Below are 20059 nucleotides of genomic sequence, written 5' to 3'. Positions count from 1 at the left end.
ATACAAAAGAGATTAAAATGTAAAAAGTTGGTGGAAAATTTCTTTTTCCACAATGCCTCCACAATGGGTACTACTTATTAATCCCTATTTAAGGTGTATTCTGATGCAGGAGAACAAAAAATGTGCAGAAAAAAATCTCTCAGGTCAAGAGTAGTAATATTGAACTAGTGAAAGTGAACTGATGGGTCTGAATATGTCAAATGAGCTAATATACAAGAAAGGGTTTCATAAATTATAAAATATTTAATGGTTACAAACATCAACTCAGTCGATAACCATATCTCTAATAAACACCTTGGAATACATACAAACTTTCTGAAATTGGAAAAAATATAGTTAAAATAATAAATTATTAAATTGAAATACACTACTATTTAATAATAATTTACATTTAATTTTCTGCCCTTAACAATCTCAATGTATCTGAATATTTACTATACTATACCTTACTTGATTTCCTAACACATTTGAGTTGTTTCCAGTTTTTGGTGATCACGAACCAAACAGCTTTAAACACAGGCATGCATACAGGTTTCTAGGAGAATGTCAGATTCCACTTCTCTTGGGTAAATAAGCAAGAGTAAAATTTGTATATTTGTTTTTGTAACAATCTGCCATCATTTTCCAAAGTGGCTATAGCACTTCATATTCCTATCAGTAATGCATCCTCTCCAGTGCTTGATATTTTCAGTTTTGTTCTTTTTTCTTGCTTTATTTTAAAGATATTCTGATAGGTGGATAGTGGTATTCCATTGTGGTGTTAATTTGCATTTCCCTGTTTTCTTACTGTTACATTTATAGAATTCTTTTTATGTTCTCGATACAAGTCCCTTGTCAGACATGATCTGCAAATATTTTCTCCTACTCTATAGAGTCTCTTTTCATTTTCTTAAGTGTCTTCCACAGAATTAAAGTTTCAAATTTATCAACTTGTCATTTTTTTAATGGACTGTGCTTTTGATGTCATACCTAAGAATTCTCTACCTTTCCTAAAGTCACGAAAATTTTCTCCTATCCTTTCTTCTAACAGTTTTATGGTTTCACATATAGTACTACATAATAAAGGACTAATTAAGGATCAGAACTTCTCTGGACTTTCCCCTTGGTTCCGTTGATCACATGTCCATCATTTTGCCAACAGCACACCTGTCTCATAGGTAGTACTGAGTTCCCCAACTTTATTTTTTTTTACAAATTTGTTTTGGCTGTACTAGTTCCTATTCCTTTCCATATAAATTTTAGAAGCAGCTTGTTGACATCTACAAAAATTTCTGCTATGATTTTGGGATTGCTCTGAATCTGTAGATCAGTTTTGGGGAGAACTGACATCTTAAAAAAATATCAATTCTTCCAATCCACAAACAAGATGTATCTCTCCATTTATTTAAGTCTCCTTTGATGTCTTTCATCAGTACTTTGTAGTTTTTCAGTATACAGGTTCTCCAAATAGGTGTTAGATTTATACCTACATATTCCATTCTTGATGTTATTGTAAATAGTACTGCTTTAAATTTTTTGATTTGCATTGTTCATTGCAAGTATATAGAAATACAATTGTTTTTTGTAAATTGGTCTCATATCCTGTGATATTGTTAAACTCATCCACCAGGTCTAGGAACTTCTTTGCAGATTCCTTGGTACTCTACATAGATAATCATGTTGTCTGTAAAGAAACATTATTTCTCAGTTTCTCAACTGTATGCCTTTTATTACTTTTCCTGCCTTTTTCCACTGGCTAAGATTTCCAGTACTATGTTGAGTGAAAGTGGAGTGATGAGAGTGGACATCCTTGCTTTCCTCCCAGCAGGAGGAAAGAATTTAATCTTTCGTCATTAAGTATGATGTTAGCTATAGGTGTTTGGCACATGCCCTTTATCAGATTAAGGAAGTTACCTTCTATTCCTTGTTTTGCTGAGAGTTTTTATCATGAATGGACGTTGGTTTTGTCAAATGGTTTTCCTCAATCTATTGAGACTTTAGATTATATGGTAAATTACACTTTAAACACTGAACCAACCCTGCAATCCTGGGATAAAACCCACTTGGTCATGATGTATTCTTTCTTTACATATTGCTGGATTTGATCTGATAATACTTTAAGATTTTTATGTCTATGTTCATCAGGAATATAGGTCTATAGTTTTCTAAGCTTGAAATGTCTTTGTTTGGTTTTGGTACAGAGGTAATGCAGGCTTCATATGATGAGTGCCCTTGTCTCTTCTATTTTCTGAAAGAGACTGTGTATAGAATTCTCCTGGAGTTTTGTTGGAAGGCTTTTAACTATGAACACAATTTCTTTGATAGATACAGGATTATTCAAATTTTCTATTTCTTTTTGAGTGAGTTTTGGTAGTGTCCCTCACGGAATTGGTCCATCTCATTTAAGTTTTTGCATTTATGGACATACAGTTGTTTAGAATATTCCCATATTACAATTTTAATTTGTTTAGGGTCTGTAGCAATTCCTGATATTATTCATCTGTATCTTCTTTTTTTCTTGTTCCACCTAGTTAGAGGTTCATCAATTTTAGAACCTGCTTTTGGCTGCAATGATTTTCTCTATTGTTTGTCTCTTTCCTATTTTACTCATTTTTGCTTTTATCTTTGTTATTTCCTTCTGCTTCCTTCTAGTTTGATTTGCTCTTCTTTTTCTTAAAATAGAAGCTTAAATTATAATTTCAGACCTTTCTTCCTTTTTTTCATATGAACATTTAGTACTATAAATTTCTCTCTAAACACTGCTTAAATTGTATCCCACAAATTCTGATATTTTCATTTTCATTCAGTTCAAAATATTTTCCAATTACCCTCAATACTTCCTCTTTGACCATGGGTTCTTTAGAAGAGTGTTAATTTCCAAATATCTGGAGAATTTTCCAGATACTTCTGTTACTGATTCCTAATTTAATTCCAAAATAGTCAGAGAGCATAGTTTGTATGATTTCAATTTTTTTTAATTATTAAGGTTTATTTTATGGCCCAGAATATGGTCTTGATGAATATCTAACACTATAAGTCAATACTTCTGTTACAAAAATATACCACTAACTGTGGAATAGCCTTTAAAAGCATCTACCTTTTGTTCCATCCATCAATAAAACAATGTCAATACACAGTATTTGATGTTTAAAGACATATTTTGATACTAAGTGGAACTTACTTGTAATAGAGATCTTGAAAGAACACAAGGTGATTGTTCACTAAATTCACAGAAAAAATCCTAATAGATACACAGAAAAAAAGTGTCATTAATAGATTAAATAAAAGCTGAAAATGTTTGTATACAGAGAGTAATTTTTACCAGACCTTGTGGGAATGATACACTACCAAAGTTAAAATAAGAAAGATAGCTAAAGATCATTTCTGTAAGAATTGTCTAATTGTATGAATGGAAAAATGGATAATTTTGGAGCCTAAAATTTATTTTTAACAAACTTACCAGTAACAGTATTATGTGGATACCGATATTAAATTTGTACATCATGAAAATTACAGTATCAATAATAATTTACTAACTAATGACAGAGATTTACTTCCTAATTCACAGAAATAAATACCAAGTAACCAGGCTAACTGAATTCACATTCTCTTTTTTCATAATTAATTTCTACACCTTGCACACACTCCTCAAAGTGAATATTCTCCACCAGAGAGAGATTCTACTATTCCACATTACAAAGAAAATTAAAACAATTTACCCCACAGAAAATCCCTCAACTTCAGCCTCTAAACCTCTAGTTGTATCCACATCTGTACACAGATCCTTTCCTTGCCTACTTTAACAACAGATATATTAAAGACTCCATTCCTTCTGGCTTTTTCACAAACATTACACACTTTCAATTATCCATACTTTGCTCTCCTAGATATTAAAATTCGTCCTCTCTACCAGATCGTTCCCATTTTCATTTAAACAGTCAGGTTTCTCTCAACTTTAAAAAGAAAAGAAGATCATCACATGATGTCACATTTTCCTCTCAACTGCTGCCTTCTCAGCCAAACTTTCTGAAGAAGTTGGCTGCACCCACTGTCTCTACTCACTCAACTCAACTCTCATCCACCTTCAACACATGTAACCTGGCTCTTTGCTCTAGCCACCACTTGTTCCCCATTACTAAATCCAATGGACATTGATTTTGGACCTTATTCATCTCTTTCACTTGACCTCTCAGCAGTGTGACATCCTTCTTGAAAAACCTTTTAAATGACTTTCATATGTTTCTTCCTCTGGCTACTTCTCAGTTTGTTCTGTAGGTTCAAAGTTTAGTTCCAGAAAACCTTCTTTTCTTAACCTATATATTTTTTCCTCGTAAATTTTGAAGCATAAACACTCATGCTTCGATTACTACCTATACTGTAATAATTCTAAAATTTTAACTCTAAGCACAGACCTCTAAACTCTATCCATATAGCCAATACTATCCAATATCTCTACTTAAATATATTAAAGGTACCTCAAACTTTACTTCACTAAAACCCTCTAAGGTCCTTTGAGAATATCCCCCTTTGAGTGTACAGCACCAAACGTGCATGTAGACTTACAAGACAGAAGCCTAGAGACCTTCCTCAGAGCTCTCTCATGCCCCATATTTAATACATCACCAATATTCTATCAATTTTAGCTCACACATAGCTCTAACACTGACAACCTCACCATCTCCCTGCCATCCTTTTAGTCCAAGTTACCATCTTCTCCTCCCTTGGACTGCAGTACTGGTTTCCTAATTTATCACACTGTGTTTACTCTAGTCCCTTCCAATCATTTCTCTACAATGCAGCCACATCTTTGCACATTCTTGATCCTATTATGTCACTGTCCCCCCCACACACTGATCTTTCTTGATAAAACTAATGGTTTTCCTTTGCTCTGTGAAAAGATAGAAATCCTTAATGTTGCTTAAATGGCCTTGTCTGGTCTGCCTACCTCTCTAGCCTCACCAAATCCCCCATCCCCATCACTCAATGCTCCATTCTGCTACTTTTCTTTTAGTTTCTCAAATGTATCATGTTCTTTCCCATCACATGGAGGAGGATTCAGCTTCCTGCACCTGGAACTGTCCCCCTACTGTCCCAAATGATGTTCACCTAACTGTTAGATCTTAGCTTTACCTTTACTTCTTTAAGAAAGACTTCTCTGATCATTTATGTCAGTTCCTTCATCATATGCTATATGTTCTAGTTCCTTTGCTTCATACTCCCTACACTGGTTTGTAATTCTATAATCATTTTTATGATTATTTGATCAATTTCTATCTCATACTACACTGTAAGCCTTATGACAGGATAGATGATATGCTTTTGCTCATCACTGTATACCAGCCATAGCACAGCACCTAGCACAAAACAAGCATGTTGGCTGAATGATGAATGTACATATACTGTACCTGCTATCACAGTTCATCTGTACTCAATTTCTTATTGCTAGTATACATCCCTAACAGGATACAGTCTATAAAGTCCACTATTTACCTCATTTAAACTAGGTATATCTTCTTAATTAATCCACAGCTGTCAAAAGTATCATCTTATGGGTTCCTAAACTATGAGTTTCCCTTTACTAGTGTCACTATCTTCCCCCTTACCACTGGTTTTTGCCCTATATGCAAAATACCAAAAACTTTGAAAATGAAGAAAAACGCAAAAAACAAAACTATCATATAGCATTCCACTATCTATAAATAGTCATAATTAATATTTTGGTATTTGTTATTCTAATCTTTTGAGAAAGAATTTGGTTGAAGTTGACTTTGTCTCTGAATATCTTTTCTGTGTGTAACAACATATATAAAAAATATATTTTAAAACTTTCAACAGGGACTTCCCTGGTGGCACAGTGGTTAAGAATCCACCTGCCAATGCAGGGGACATGGGTTCAAGCCTTGGTCCGGGAAGATCCCACATGCCGCAGAGCAACTAAGCCCATGCGCCACAACTACTGAGTCTGAGCTCTCGAGTCCATGAGCCACAACTACTGAGCCCGCGTGCCACAACTACTGAAGCCTGCACACCTAGATCCTGTGCTCCACACAACAAGAGAAGCCACAGCAATGAGAAGCCTATGCACTGTAACAAAGAGTAGCCCCTGCTCGCCACAACTAGAGAAAGCCCGCATGCAGCAATGAAGACACATAAATAAATAAATAAATAAATGTATATTAAAAAAAGAACATTAAACATAACTTGACATTCACGAACATTTCCCAATGTCAATACTTCCCATGTCAATAGTTTTCTATAACATTTTTTAATGGCTCTGTGACATATATTGTAAACATACCACAGAATGGATATTGTCACCATTCAGTATTTAAACTGTTACTAGTTTCTGAACATTACAAAGGATGATGCAACAAACACCTTTTTTCTTATTCTAAATGTCTAGAAGGAGAGTTTCTGGTCCAAGTATACACATTTTTAAGACTTTTGAGAGAGAGCCACTGGAGTATAAGAGAATGAGTACTTCCCTTTACCAACATTAAATATTATTATACTTTTCAATCTAGCTGTTATAAATTGCATTTCTTTAATTACTAGTACGGTTAAGTATCTTTCATGTTTATTTCTTTTTATATATGTATGCTCGTGTCCTTTCCCAATTTTTCATTGGGATGTTTATTTTTATCTTACTGATATGTAGAAGCGCTCTCTAGAACCTGGCACTTTATCCTAATAATAACAGGTTTCCTATGCAGATCCACCAGACTATTTGGTCCCTTATCTTCCATAACTTTAATCTTTTTCTCTACTCGTGGCCCCTGCTGCACTCCCCCCACTACCACTCTGTCTCAAGTCTTTCAGAGATCCAAATTATTCCATTACTATGCCTTCTTCACGTCCAGTGACAGCAGTCCAGGCCTGGCTCCGCCAGCTCCCCTCTATTATGACGTGTCATTATGCATTCACCCCGCCCCTGACAAGGCAATCCATAATCTTTTGCCAGAATATCAAGTTCCAACCATTGCATTATACTTTCTTATTCCAATTCACATTGATCTCCTTTTCTAAAATCCTACAATTAATCTAGTGAACACAAATATATATTCATGTATCAATTAATGATTAGAAAAGCAGATGGAGAAGAACAATAAAATCTCTATTCTAATTCTCTTATAACACTAACTAACCATCTAATTGGGTTATAAAGCCCTGTAAACCTTAGTTTGTTTAGCTGTACAATAAATTGCAAAATGAACTGGCTTGTGTGTATAATCTTTTTTACTTTTAAGACTCTATGATTCTTATGACAGAATAAGGAAAAACTACTAAAAAGAAAGGAAACACAAAAGGAGGGAATAAAGGCATAATCAGTGAAAGTTTCACTAAGGAACAAAGACTTAAGCTGAGCTTTAATGATAAAGAATTAGTGGAAGGCTTCCCTGGTGGCGCAGTGGTTAAGAATCCGCCTGCCAATGCAGGGGACACGGGTTCGAGCCCTGGTCCACGAAGATCCCACATGCCGCGGAGCAACTAAGCCCATGCACCACAACTACTGAGCCTGCACTCTAGAGCCCGCAAGCCACAACTACTGAGCCTGCACTCTAGAGCCCGCAAGCCACAACTACTGAGCCTGCACTCTAGAGCCCGCAAGCCACAACTACTGAAGCCCACATGCCACAACTATTCAAGCCCGTGCACCTAGACCCCGTGCTCCACAACAAGAGAAGCCACAGCAATGAGAAACCCGCACACTGCAATGAAGAGTATCCCCTGCTCACCAAAACTAGAGAAAGCCCACGTGCAGCAAAAGACCCAACACAGCCAAAAATAAATGAATAAAAAAAAAATAAATGTAAAAAAGAAAAAAAATTTTTTTAAAAAGGAAAAGTTACTATAAGAAAGAGCGTAACAGAAGCACAAATCTTTATTGACCATTTATCAATTATACCCCAGAGGCTGCTGCTAAATTCTAGGAATATAAACTAGATAATCTGTCATCTCAAGTAACACAGGTACAGAAGCAACCTGAAACCAAAAGGGAAGACTTCACAGAGGAAATGACATGGGGCTAGAAATTATGTACCTCAACACTGAGGGGGAGCAACAGTCAAATGCATATATATGTATAGTCATGCAAAATTAATCAGTGTACTTATGTCTAAATAACACTATTTTTTTGCCCGTTTTTTACCTTCCTAATTGAAGTATATGTCATTATAGCCTTACCAATTAATAAAACTCCATCTCTGAATGTTTTAACATTCCCCAAATAAATCTTGTGTTTCTATATTTTAACCCATAAAAAAGATTAATCCAAAATATGCTAGCTTAAAAATGTACATACTCTTTTACCCAATAACTTCACTGTTTAGCAATTTATCTTAAGGGGTAAGGAAGCACATGATATAAAGATTTACCTACAAAGATGTTCATCTTAGTATTGTTTATAAGTGTAAAACACTGAAAATGACCTAAATGTAATTCAACGTGAATGGACTAAAAAAATCTGTGGTATATACTCACAATGCAATACCATGTAGCCATTAAAATAATGCAGAAATATGTATATTTGTTGACACGAAAAGATGTTTGTGGTATAGAGACTAGTGATGAAAAAGCAAGTTACCAAATACCATGATCCAATTTTTATATGAAAAAAATTTATACATATGCACATATATAGTATGTGCATATGTATACATGCATGCATAAACACAAACATTTATTTATATAAAAGGTTCTGAACACAGAATTGACGATTCAAAGCCCCATTCTTAAAACTTGGGTGAATTATCTAACTTCTCCACACTTTACGTTCTTAATCTCTAGAATGGATAGTATAAAATCCTTATGAGGATTAAATACAAAAAGTACACACACACACACACACACACACGACTTAACTCTCCAGATATCACAGATAAGAGGTGAGCAGCATTATTTACCCTTGGGATGGTCAGTCTCCAAAAAGTAATAAACTATTCTGTTGTTAAATCAAAGTTACATTCCAGAATAGAGATTTGTACTTACCAGGATACAATGTAAATTTGTTAAATTGACCACCTCACAGACAGTTTTTATTCTATCTATTAATCTTGCAAAATAGTTGACCATTTCTTCCCTCTTTATTATTTTTGCGTATCGAGGGAAGGTGGGTGGAAGTAGTCTCTGGTTAACAAGAGGCTCAAAACCCATCATAATGGGATGATCTAAAAAGAAACAAAGGTAACATTTTCAACATTTCTCTGAATTTTAAACCTCAAATACTACTAAATATAAAAAGAAAAAGGCCAGTTTCAAAAGCATCTCTGAATTCTAATCACAATATTCTCTAAATGGATTTTATAATTTACAATTAATGTATCTACACACACACATTTTTAAAATGAGATAAGCAGATTTAATAACCTAAAATCGTACTTCCTCCCGACATTGTGGTGGTAGTGGTGACAGAGAGAGGTTTCTACCTCAAAATTAACTCCAAGCCAAGAATGGGATAAAACAGAGTTAACATATTCTCTCAGAATAAATAAAAGGGCAATGCTGTATTAACCATGAGACTGTGAAGAAATGTTTCAAACGGGAACACAAACATAGGCTTGTCTTCCCTTCATTTTCTGAACTGCAGAATCAACTCACACTCAACTACATAGTAATGTAAAGTGGCAGAGGAAAACAGTCCTCATCCCAATCCCATGAGTTTGGAATGCATTTTGCACTGAGATGTAATTCCAGAAATTCACAATGAAAATAACATATCACAAGAGACCTGAGGGTGAGTTCCTCTCTTCCATTCTTTGTCCTCTGGTGATCTCACTTTTCACAATAGTACAAAGCTCCAAACTAAGTCTTTCTCAACTTGAAATTTCCTGCCACTTTTATAGAAAAAAATTCTGTACTCCAATGGAGTATGCATTGTCAGACTGACTCTATGAGAGCTATTTTACAAATCTAGAAATTGTAGGTAACTGATAAACATGAAATTCTGTTCTGTGTGGTAGAGATTCAACCGACTTCTTCTATACTCTATAGAAAAATGTTTTGCCTCCATTTATAATTTATTTCAATACTCCACTACTCCATATAAATGTGTGTTTTAAAACTTTTCATGTCTGGTTGTGTCACTGAATGAGTTTAACACATGTTCACTTTTATATCTGTATAAGAGTCATGGTTTTACCTTTGTCTGAAAATCATCTTTTAATACTTCCTATTCCCTAAGTACTATAAGATATAAGCAAGCACAGTGACTTACAAGTATCATGTCCTTTTATGCCTCTTTGCTTATACAAACTATTGTCTCTACCTGTAAAACCTACCCCCTTGTTCTTAGTCTGAACTTGATATAGCTTGAATTCTCTCTCATCATTGTTCCTCCCAATGATGTATATACAATGTTCTTTGTATATATACTACTATACTGTCTGTGTGGGATTACATCATTTGTCTCTCTCTCTGAGTTCTTTTGAAAGCAAGAACAGGGTTGGATCCCAAACACCAAATTCCTGGCTCATAACATGCACTGGATACTTGTTTGCTGAATGATAAGATATGCATGTTCAAAATAAAATGAAAGACTGCCACCACTATAATAATTTGAATTTCTGATTTATAATACTTCATTTAGAACTAAGGTAAAAGTAGTAGTAACGATGCTGTAAGAAGCTTCTTTACCATATTAACATGAATACATTTCAGACTTTAATGATAAACGCACAGAATCCAGATACTTAAATAGTCCATTACACTGATTTTCTCTGAAAGTATTCTAATATGCACGGAAAATTATTACCCAGGAATATGCATTTACTCTTAATACATCTATTTTTAGGCTTTAAACCACAAGTAGAAGATAAATACATAATAATACACTCATGAAAATTTATATTACCATGGAAAGAAGTAAATATTAATGGGAAATGGATAACAAACACAATATATTCTGACTTCAATTTTATACAAACAAAAAAGTGCAATATAAAACAATATTAACTTCTGAAACTCAGCTGTTCTGCACAGCTGATGTTTAGCAACATCCTTTACCTCGACCCACTACATACCAGTAGCAACCTCCTAACTGTAAAATGGATCCAGACATTGCCAGATGTCCCTGGGAAGCCCCAGTTGAGAAACACTGGTCTAGATGAACGCAAGATGCAAGTATAATTCAGTGAGGATAAGCTCAGGATGTCAGAGGAGCGTCTTATCCATGTAAAAATTAGATGAAAGACTTCATAGAAGTGAAGTCTAAGGAAAGACCTAAATGGGGACTCCCCTGATGGCACAGTGGTTAAGAATCCACCTGCCAATGCAGAGGACACAGGTTCAATCCCTCGTCCTGGAAGATCCCACATGCCTCGGAGCAGCTAAACCCGTGTGCCACAACTACTGAGGCTGTGCGCCACAACTACTGAAGCCCATGCGCCCTACAGCCCGTGTGCCACAACTACTGAGCCCATATGCCACAACTACTGAAGACCATGCGCTCTAGGGCCCATGTGCTGCAACTACTGAGCCCATGTGCTTGCAACTACTGAAACCCGTGTGCCTAGAGCCCGTGCTCCGCAACAGGAGAAGCCACTGCAATGAGAAGGCCACACACTGTAATGAAGAGTAGCCCCTGCTCGCCGCAACTAGAGAAAGCCAGCACACAGCAACAAAGACCCAATGCAGCCAAAAATAATAAATAAAATTTTTTTTAAAAAAGACCTACATGATAACTTAGTTAAAGAATAAAATATTAGTCAGGACAAAGTATTCCAAGCATATCAAAGGCCTGGAAGACAGATAATATGGCTGTTTTTCTTTTTCCCTTAGGGAGCTGCAATTTTCCAAGTCATAATTTCTCTGAACTCAAAAGTAAAAATAGATGCATATAAATAGAGTGGGGACAAAATCCCTAGGCACAAAAGTTAGAAGTCATCTACATGTTTCCCTCTATTTTCTACACACATTTAAATTTCCCCCTACATTTTTCTGGACATAGTCCTTGTAAATGGTTAAGTGCTAAAGTGGTTCCTAGTAGCTATTTTTAAGTCTCATCCTAGTAGCTATTTTTAAGTCTCAGCTGTTCTTGAATCTCATGCCTAAGGACTCTGTAACCATCCTATACAAGACATAGTAACTTGCCTAACTAGAAAAGAGCATAAGAACTGAGATATAATAAGAGATCAAAGCCGTTATTCAGGATATAGAAGAGTTAAGGAGGAGTGGGGATAAAAGCCAGGCAGGAGTTTGCATCTGATTTCATGGCAACACAAACTACAAAAAGTTAAAGACAGCTTTACCACACAAGCCCTCCCAGAATAAACGGGTCTAACATATTCCCACTAAATTTCATACATCTCTATCACACAATTTATCTCAAGACTGTCTTATATTAAAATAACCTGAATAGCCCTTACTAAATGAACCTAGAAAAGATGCTAATTCACATCACTTTCTACCCATTGTGTGCTACGCTCAGTAAAGATTTCCTGAATTAAACTGGATACAGATCAGACAACTTCTAGACTCTCTTCTGACTTTATAAGTCTATAGGTGTACAAAAATTATCTTGGTTTTCCAGTTAAAAATACATAAAATTCTTCAATGCCAAATAAAATGATTTTCCCTTCACACTAGCATTCTTTTAAGTATACAATAATAACATATAATTACTATATTCAAAATATTATGGCACATTGGTTTAGAGTGTTTTAGTTACTAAAGTCCTTGCTAGATAACTGACCTTCATTATCAACAGCAGAAAAGTATTACAAACAGCACAAGGTCCTTGGATAAAAGATTTATAGTAACAATGTGCTTTGATTTAACTTAACAAAGTAAGTTATTCTAAAATTAATTAGATGCCAAAATTAAAGATTTGGAAGTGTGTAAGTCAAAAGAGATAGAGACATTATATCGTTTTTGGATAATACATCTCTCCCAAGTTAGGCAATTTATAGTTAGACTTATTGAAATAAGTTTTAGATGCCCTGAAGTTGGAAGGAATTCTAGAAAACAATGCAGAAGCTGCTGAGGTTTTGTTATATTATACTACACTTCTTGGCTACTTGATTTCCCTTTATAAAATGTTATAAAGTTATGCTACGTGAAAGAAGCCAGACACAAAAGGACAAATATTGTATGATCCTGCTTATATGAGGTACCTAGAGTAGTCAAACTCATAGAGACAGAAAGTAGAATGGTGGTTGTCTGGGACTGGAGGAGGGGGAAATGGGGAGTTATTATTTAGTGAGTACAGAGTTTCAGTTTGGTAAGATGAAAATTTCTGGATATGGACAGTGGTGACAGTTTCACAACAATGTAAATGTACTTGATGCCACTGAATTCTACATTTAAAAATGGTTAAAATGGCAAATTTCATGTTATAAATATTTCAACACACACACACACGTTATAAAAAGGTATTTAACCACAACTGTTAACCTCAAAAAGCATAGTCTCAATGAATATTGTATCCTAATCACTGGTCAGAGTAAGTTATATAAGCAATATAATATGCATATAAATGATATTACAGACACATTTACAAATTTTGGAGTTTCTTTGGTGTGTATTTTTGAATAGGTATCCATGCAACAGATTTAAAAAGTTGCAAATGCAACAAAAGGAGGTACAAAGAAAAGCAAATCTCCTGCTCACTTGTGACTAGTTAATCTCTTGAGAACTAAACACTACTACAAGCTTCTTTCACGGGTGGTTATTTATATATATATATTTTTTTCAACTTTATTGAGGTATACTATACATATTATACAATACAAATATTAAGCTTATAGTTCATTGTTTTGAAAAATATATACAACCATGTAACTACCACCCCAATCAACGTATACAACATTTTCATCTCCCCAGAAGGTTCCCTTTCATCTCCCCAAAAGGGAGCCAGTCACTCCCATGCCCAGCAACCATGGCACTGTTTCCTCCATGAATAAATCAGTTGTTCCTACTTTGATACAAAAAGAGTCACACAATTTGTACTCTTTTATATCTAACTCCTTTCAGCATAATGTTTCAATGATTTATCCATTATGTTGTGTGCGTCAACATTCAATCTTTTCTACTGCTGAAAACCATTTCATTGTATGGATATACCACTGTTTGCCCATTCAAACAACGTTACTTTTGTAAACAAAACATCAACATTTTATACACGCTAATCTGCTTTTCTGCATTATTTTTTAAGGTGGATTTTTCTTTTGAAACAATTTCAAACTTATAGTAAAGTTGCAAGTGTAGTCAATACCGAATCACTCTCAAATACAATGGGAGTGTTATTCCTATAAAGACATACCCTTATATATTCACGATTAAACAATCAGAATTAGCGAACTAACAATGACCAATTACTACCATCTAATGCTCAGACCTTATTCAAGTTTTGCACACTGTACCAATAATATGCTTCAAATCGACATCAGAATCACAAGTTGTATTTATTTTCATTGTCTCTTAGTCTCCTTCAATCTGGAGCAGTTCTTCTGCTTGGCTTCTATGGATAACTTTGACAACTCTGAAGAATAACACGCCAATAATTTTGTATACTGCCCTTCAATGTGGTTTTCCTGTTTCCTTGTGATTAGATTCAAATTGTTAACCTTTGGATTATAAAAGAAGTGACATTATATTGTTCTCATTGCAACCCATCAGCAAAGTGGAGATTTTAACTAACTACTAGTGGTGTTAACTTTGATCACTTGATTAAGCTGGTGTCTGCCAGGCTTCTTCACTATTGTTACCTTTTCCCTTTCTAGTTAATAAATATTTGGGGTGCAGGGGAAGGACACCTAAGTATGCTCATTATCATCAAACTATCTACTCATTAATTCATTTATTTATATCAGTATGGAACCATGGCTTCTTCTTTTATTCAATTGGTTATGATCTATCAGAATTATTTATTTTGATGCTCAAGTTGTCCCCAACTTGGACTGTGTGAATGCCCGTTCAAGCTGTTTTCTGTGTTTAATTGACCTGGCCCATCATTCTCTGAACATTTACTCACTTCCAGCTAATAAGACATTCCAGGCTTATCTTGTTCTTTCCCTGCCCTAGCCCTGGAATCACCCATTCCTCCAAAATGTAGTAGTTCCTTTTATTTTTTATATTTTTTTCCAGTTTTATTGAGGTATAATTGACCATAAAATTGTAAGATATTTAAAGTGTACAATGTGATGATTTGATATATGTATAATTCTGAAAGGATTCCCTCCACTGAGTTAATTTAACACATCCATCACCTCACATATTTGTTTTTTTTCCTTTGATGAGAACATTTAAGTTTTACTCTTTGAGCAAATTTCAATTATACAGTTCAGTGTTATCAACTATAGTCACCATTTCATACATCATATCATCAGACCTTATTCATCTAACTGAAGGTTTGTACCCTTTTACCAACCTCTCCTTATTTCCCTCAGCCTCTGGCAACCATGTTTCTACTGCTTCTATGAGTTAAACTTTATCTCTTTTAAATTCCACATATAAGTGATACCATGCAGTATTTGTTTTCCTCTGTCTGGCTTATTTCACTTAGTACAATGCCCTCCAGGTTCATCCACGTTGTCACAAACAAGAGGATTTCCCTCTGTTTTAAGGTTGATTAATATTCTATTATATATATATTGTATTTTTGTTATCCATTCATCCATCAATAGACACTTAGGTTGTTTCCGTACCTTAGATATAGTGAATAAAGCTAGAAAAAGCGTTAATTGAAAAAGCATGCTAATGGAAACCAAAAGAAGCATAGAAGTAGCTAAACTTATACCAGACTAAATAGACTTTAAGCCAAACAATATAACAAAAGACAAAGAAAGTTATTACATAATAAAGCAGTCAATTCATCAAGAGGATATAACAAACGTAAATATTTATGCATCCAACACAGGAGCACAAAAATAAAGCCAATATTCAGAGCTCTAAAAAGGGAAATAATAATTCAATAATACCAGGAGACTTCAATATCCCATTTTCAACAATGGATAGATCACCCAGACAGAAAATCAGTAAAAAAAAAAAAAAAAAAAAAACATTGGAATTAAACTACACATTATACCAGATGGAGCTAACAGACATATATGGAATGTTTCATCCAAGAGCAACAGAATACACATTCTTCTCAAAGGCACACTGAGGGACTTCCCTGGTGGCGCAGTGATTAAGAATCCACCTGCCAATGCAGGGGGCACGGGTTCAAGCCCTGGTCCAGGAAGATCCCACACGCCATGGAGCAACTAAGCCCATGTGCCACAACTACTGAGCCTGCACTCTAGAGCCCATGAGCCACAACTACTGGAGCCTGCGTGCTAGAGCCCCTGCTCTGCAACAAGAGAAGCCACTGCAATGAGAAGCCCGTGCACCACAATGAAGAGTAGCCCCCGCTCACCGCAACTAGAGAAAGCCCATGCGCAGCAATGAAGACCCAACGCAGCCAAAGAATAATTTTTTTAAAAAGGCACATTGAACATTCTCCATGATAGAACATACGATATAACACAAAACAACTCTTAACAAATTTAAGACTGAAAGCACACCAACTATCCCTTCTGACCACAATAGTATGAAACTAGAACACAAGAAGAGGTAAGCTGGAATATCTACAAATATGTGGAAACTAAACAACACACTCCTGAACAACCAATGGGTCAAAGAAGAAAACAAAGGAGAAATTTTTCTTAAATCTTGAAAGAAATGAAAATTTAAAAAAAAACAACATACAAAAAGCTATAGGATACTACAAATGCAGTTCTGAGAAGCAAGTTTATAGTGATAAATGCATATATTAAGAAATTAGATCTCAAATAACAACCTAACTTTACACCTCAATGAACTAGAAAAAGAACAAATTAAGCTCAAGTTAGCAGAAGGAAGGAAATAAAAGATCAGAGTAGAAATAAACAAGAAAGAAAAAGAATAGAAGAGCAACAAAACTAAGAGCTAATTTTTTGAAAAGATAAAATTGACAAAACTTTATCTACACTTTATGTCTTTTGATTGGAGAATTTAGCCCATTTACAATTAACATAAATATTGATAGGTATGGATTTACCATTTCCTGTCTGTTAATTGTTTTCTGGTTGTTTTGCAATTCCTTTGTTCCATTTTTCCTTCTCTTGCTCTCTTCCTTTATTATTTGATGATTTTCTGTACTGGTATGCTTCCTTTCCCTTTTACCTTTTGCATATCTACTATAGCTTCTGCTTTGTGGTTGCCATGAGCCTTGCATAAAACATATTTATAACAGTCTATCTGAAGTTGATAATAACTTCAAATGCATACAAAAGCTCCCTCTCCCCACATTTTATGGTTTTGACTTCACCATTTGCATCTTTTTATGCTGTGTATCCAATAACAAATGACTGCAGTTATAGTTTTTTAAATACTTTTTGTCTTTCAACATTCATACCAGAGATATAAATGGTCTACCTGCCACCATTACAATATTAGAATTATTTTGAATTTAACTATAAATTTACCTTTACCAGTGAGTTTTATACTTGCATGTTTTCCTGTTACTAACTAGTGTCCTTTTGTTTCAAATGAAGAACTTCCTTTAACACTTCTTGTGAGGTCAGTCTAGTGGTGATGAACTCCTTTAGCTTGTCTGGAAATTTTTTCTCTCTTCCTTAATTCTTAAGGACAACTGCTGAATATTCTTGGTTAGCAGCTTTTTTGTTTTGTTTTCCCTCAGTACTTTGAGTATATGATCCCTCTCCCTTCCGGTCTGCAAGGTTTTTGCAGAAATAGCTACTGATAGTCTTATGGGGGGTCCCCTTGCACACAACCAGTTGCTTTTCTTTTGCTGCTCTTAAGATTCTAACTTTTGACAATTGTCAAAAGCTTTTGTCTCTAACTTCTGACTAATTATAATGTGTTTGAGTGTGGGTCTCTTAGGATTCAACTTCTTTCGAACTCTCTGAGTGTCCTGGATCTGGATATCTGTTTCTTTCCCCAGGTTAGGGAAGTTTTCAGCCATTATTTCTTTGAATATGCTTTCTGCCCTGTTCCTCTCTCTTCTCCTTCTGGAACCCCTATCATGCATATATTGGTCTTCTTGATGTTGTCCCACAAATCCCATAATCTCTCTCTTTTTTTCCTACTCTGTTTGAATGAATTCCACTGCCCTGTCAAGTTTGCTGACTCTTTCTTCCACTTGATTTAGTCTGCTGTTGAGCCTCTCGATTTTTCAGTTCATTTTTTGAATTCTTTGGCTCTGTGATTTCTCTTGTGTACTTTTTAATATTTACTATCTCCTTGTTGAAACTCTTATTTTGTTCATGCATTGCTTCCTAACCTTGGTGAGCATCTTTATAACTTTTGTCTTAAACTCTCAATCAGGTAAACCACTTATCTCCATGTCATTAAGATCTGTTTCTGGATATTTACCTTATTCCTTTGTTTGGAATATATTCCACTGTTTCTTCATTTTTCTTGACTCTCTGTTGGTTTCCGTGCATTAGATAAAACAGTCATATCTTCCAGTCTTGACAGAGTGGTCTCATGTAGGAGACGAATACTGTCATATAAGAGATGGACCTCGTCAATCAGCCCAGACCAAGGCCTTAGTTTTCTCTCAAAGTTTTGTGACCGTCCAAGCCTCCTCCTTTGCTCTTAGTGGCTCCCAGTAGTTGAGGGTGTGCCAAGACCCATCAGTGTCCAAAAGGGAAGGATCACAATCAGAACCTAGATGTACGCTGCTTAGAAGCTGGACCCTCAGGGAGCAGCTGGATGAGTATGTAGTTAAACTTCTTCCAGGGAGAAAGTGGGAGAAGGTTGTTTTTGCCTAATCCTTCTTTGCTGGACCTTGGTACATGGCCATGGGGAAGGGTTCTCCTGTACTCATTAACAACTATTTGTTTGATAAAGCACTGTAAGACTCTTGAATACAAACCCCATTGGCCATTAGAGCCAGATGACCTGGGGGCTCATCCCTCAGATGGCAGCTGCAAAAGCTTGGGCACCAGATGTGTGTACAAGCTTTTTTTTGGGAGACGCTGTCAACTGGGTTTTATTATTGGAGCAGGCTAATGGGGAGAAGGTGGGAGAGATGCCTGCTGGCTTCCCCTGTCTCTGGGGAAGATTTCAGGTAGCCCTTAGATGCCCGCTAAATTAGAAGCCCAGCATGCAGGCAGCGGCTTTTAAAGTACAGAGTTAAACCTATTTCAGGGAAAGACTGGAAGACGGGTTATTTCCTTTGCTCTCTGTGCTGAACCTTGGGGTGTAGAGTCAGTTAAAAAATGCTTCTTTGCTATAGTCTTCTGGGACTCATGAGTGGAAGCCTCTTTGGCTATCACTGCCAGGTGTGGGTCCCATGCTTTAGGCAGAAGCCACAAAAGCTGGGGTGCAAATATATGTACAAACTTTTCCAGGCAGATTCCAGTGACTTGGAGTGGGCTGGAGGCAGAAGCCAGGCAGCCGGCCCCTAGTGTCTGCTATATTAGATGCTTGGCCCTCAGACAGCAGCTTTTAATGTATACAGATAAACCTCTTTCAAGGAAAGACTAGGAGATGGGCAATTTTGCCTGCTTCCTCTGAGCTGATCCCTGTGGGGACAGTCATAGCAAGTGACTGCATTCCCAATAGGAACTGCTCCTCTGGTTGGCATAGTCTTATAGGTCTCATGGACACAAGCCCCACTGGCTTTCAGAGCTAGGTGTTTTGGGAGCCTATCCCTCAGGAAGGAGTCAAAGTTGGGGTGCTAGATGTAGGCTCCAAATGCTTCACTCCTCAGATAGAACCTGAGTATTGAGGGTCCTCTCCCAATTGTGTGGTGCTATGTCAGTGGTGGGGTTTTGTTCTCCCTCATCTGGGTCCTACTGTTACAGTGTTTGTTAGTTTTTTTCTTTTTTTTTTTTTTTAAGGTTATAAAGGTTTCCTATTTTTTAAGAAGTTGAGAGGATTCTGTTTCTCATATTCCTTATAGTTTTCAATTGGTTGTAGACAAGAGAAGCAAGCAGCAGAAACATCTTTAACTCCAAAAACCAGAAGTCCTCTAGATTACACATATCCCTCACAGGTGTGAGGAGGTATGTTTATTTTTTGTAAAAATAAAATGTTTTAAAAGAGTAAAACCATCTCAAGTTCCTGGCACTAGTACCTCATGACATAGGCCTCT

The 20059-nt window shown here is 35.8% G+C and overlaps 1 protein-coding gene across 4 annotated transcripts in view; it reads right to left on the bottom strand.

Moving 5' to 3' along the window:
* The window catches only part of NAA35 (N-alpha-acetyltransferase 35, NatC auxiliary subunit), an 87754-nt gene that overhangs the window by 24460 nt on the left and 43235 nt on the right, over positions 1–20059 (bottom strand). For all 4 annotated transcript variants that reach the window (XM_060155354.1, XM_060155355.1, XM_060155356.1 and 1 more), the window contains 2 exons: positions 8968–9146; positions 3161–3220 (listed from right to left, as the gene is read on the bottom strand). In XM_060155354.1, the coding sequence (XP_060011337.1) occupies positions 3161–3220; positions 8968–9146 (239 nt within the window). The remainder of the gene's footprint in view (positions 1–3160; positions 3221–8967; positions 9147–20059) is intronic.

Source organism: Lagenorhynchus albirostris, chromosome 7, assembly GCF_949774975.1.
Source record: "Lagenorhynchus albirostris chromosome 7, mLagAlb1.1, whole genome shotgun sequence".
Classification (NCBI taxonomy): Eukaryota; Metazoa; Chordata; class Mammalia; order Artiodactyla; family Delphinidae; genus Lagenorhynchus; species Lagenorhynchus albirostris.
Note: the sequence above shows the minus strand (reverse complement) of the source record. Positions and strands in the feature narration are given on the sequence as shown.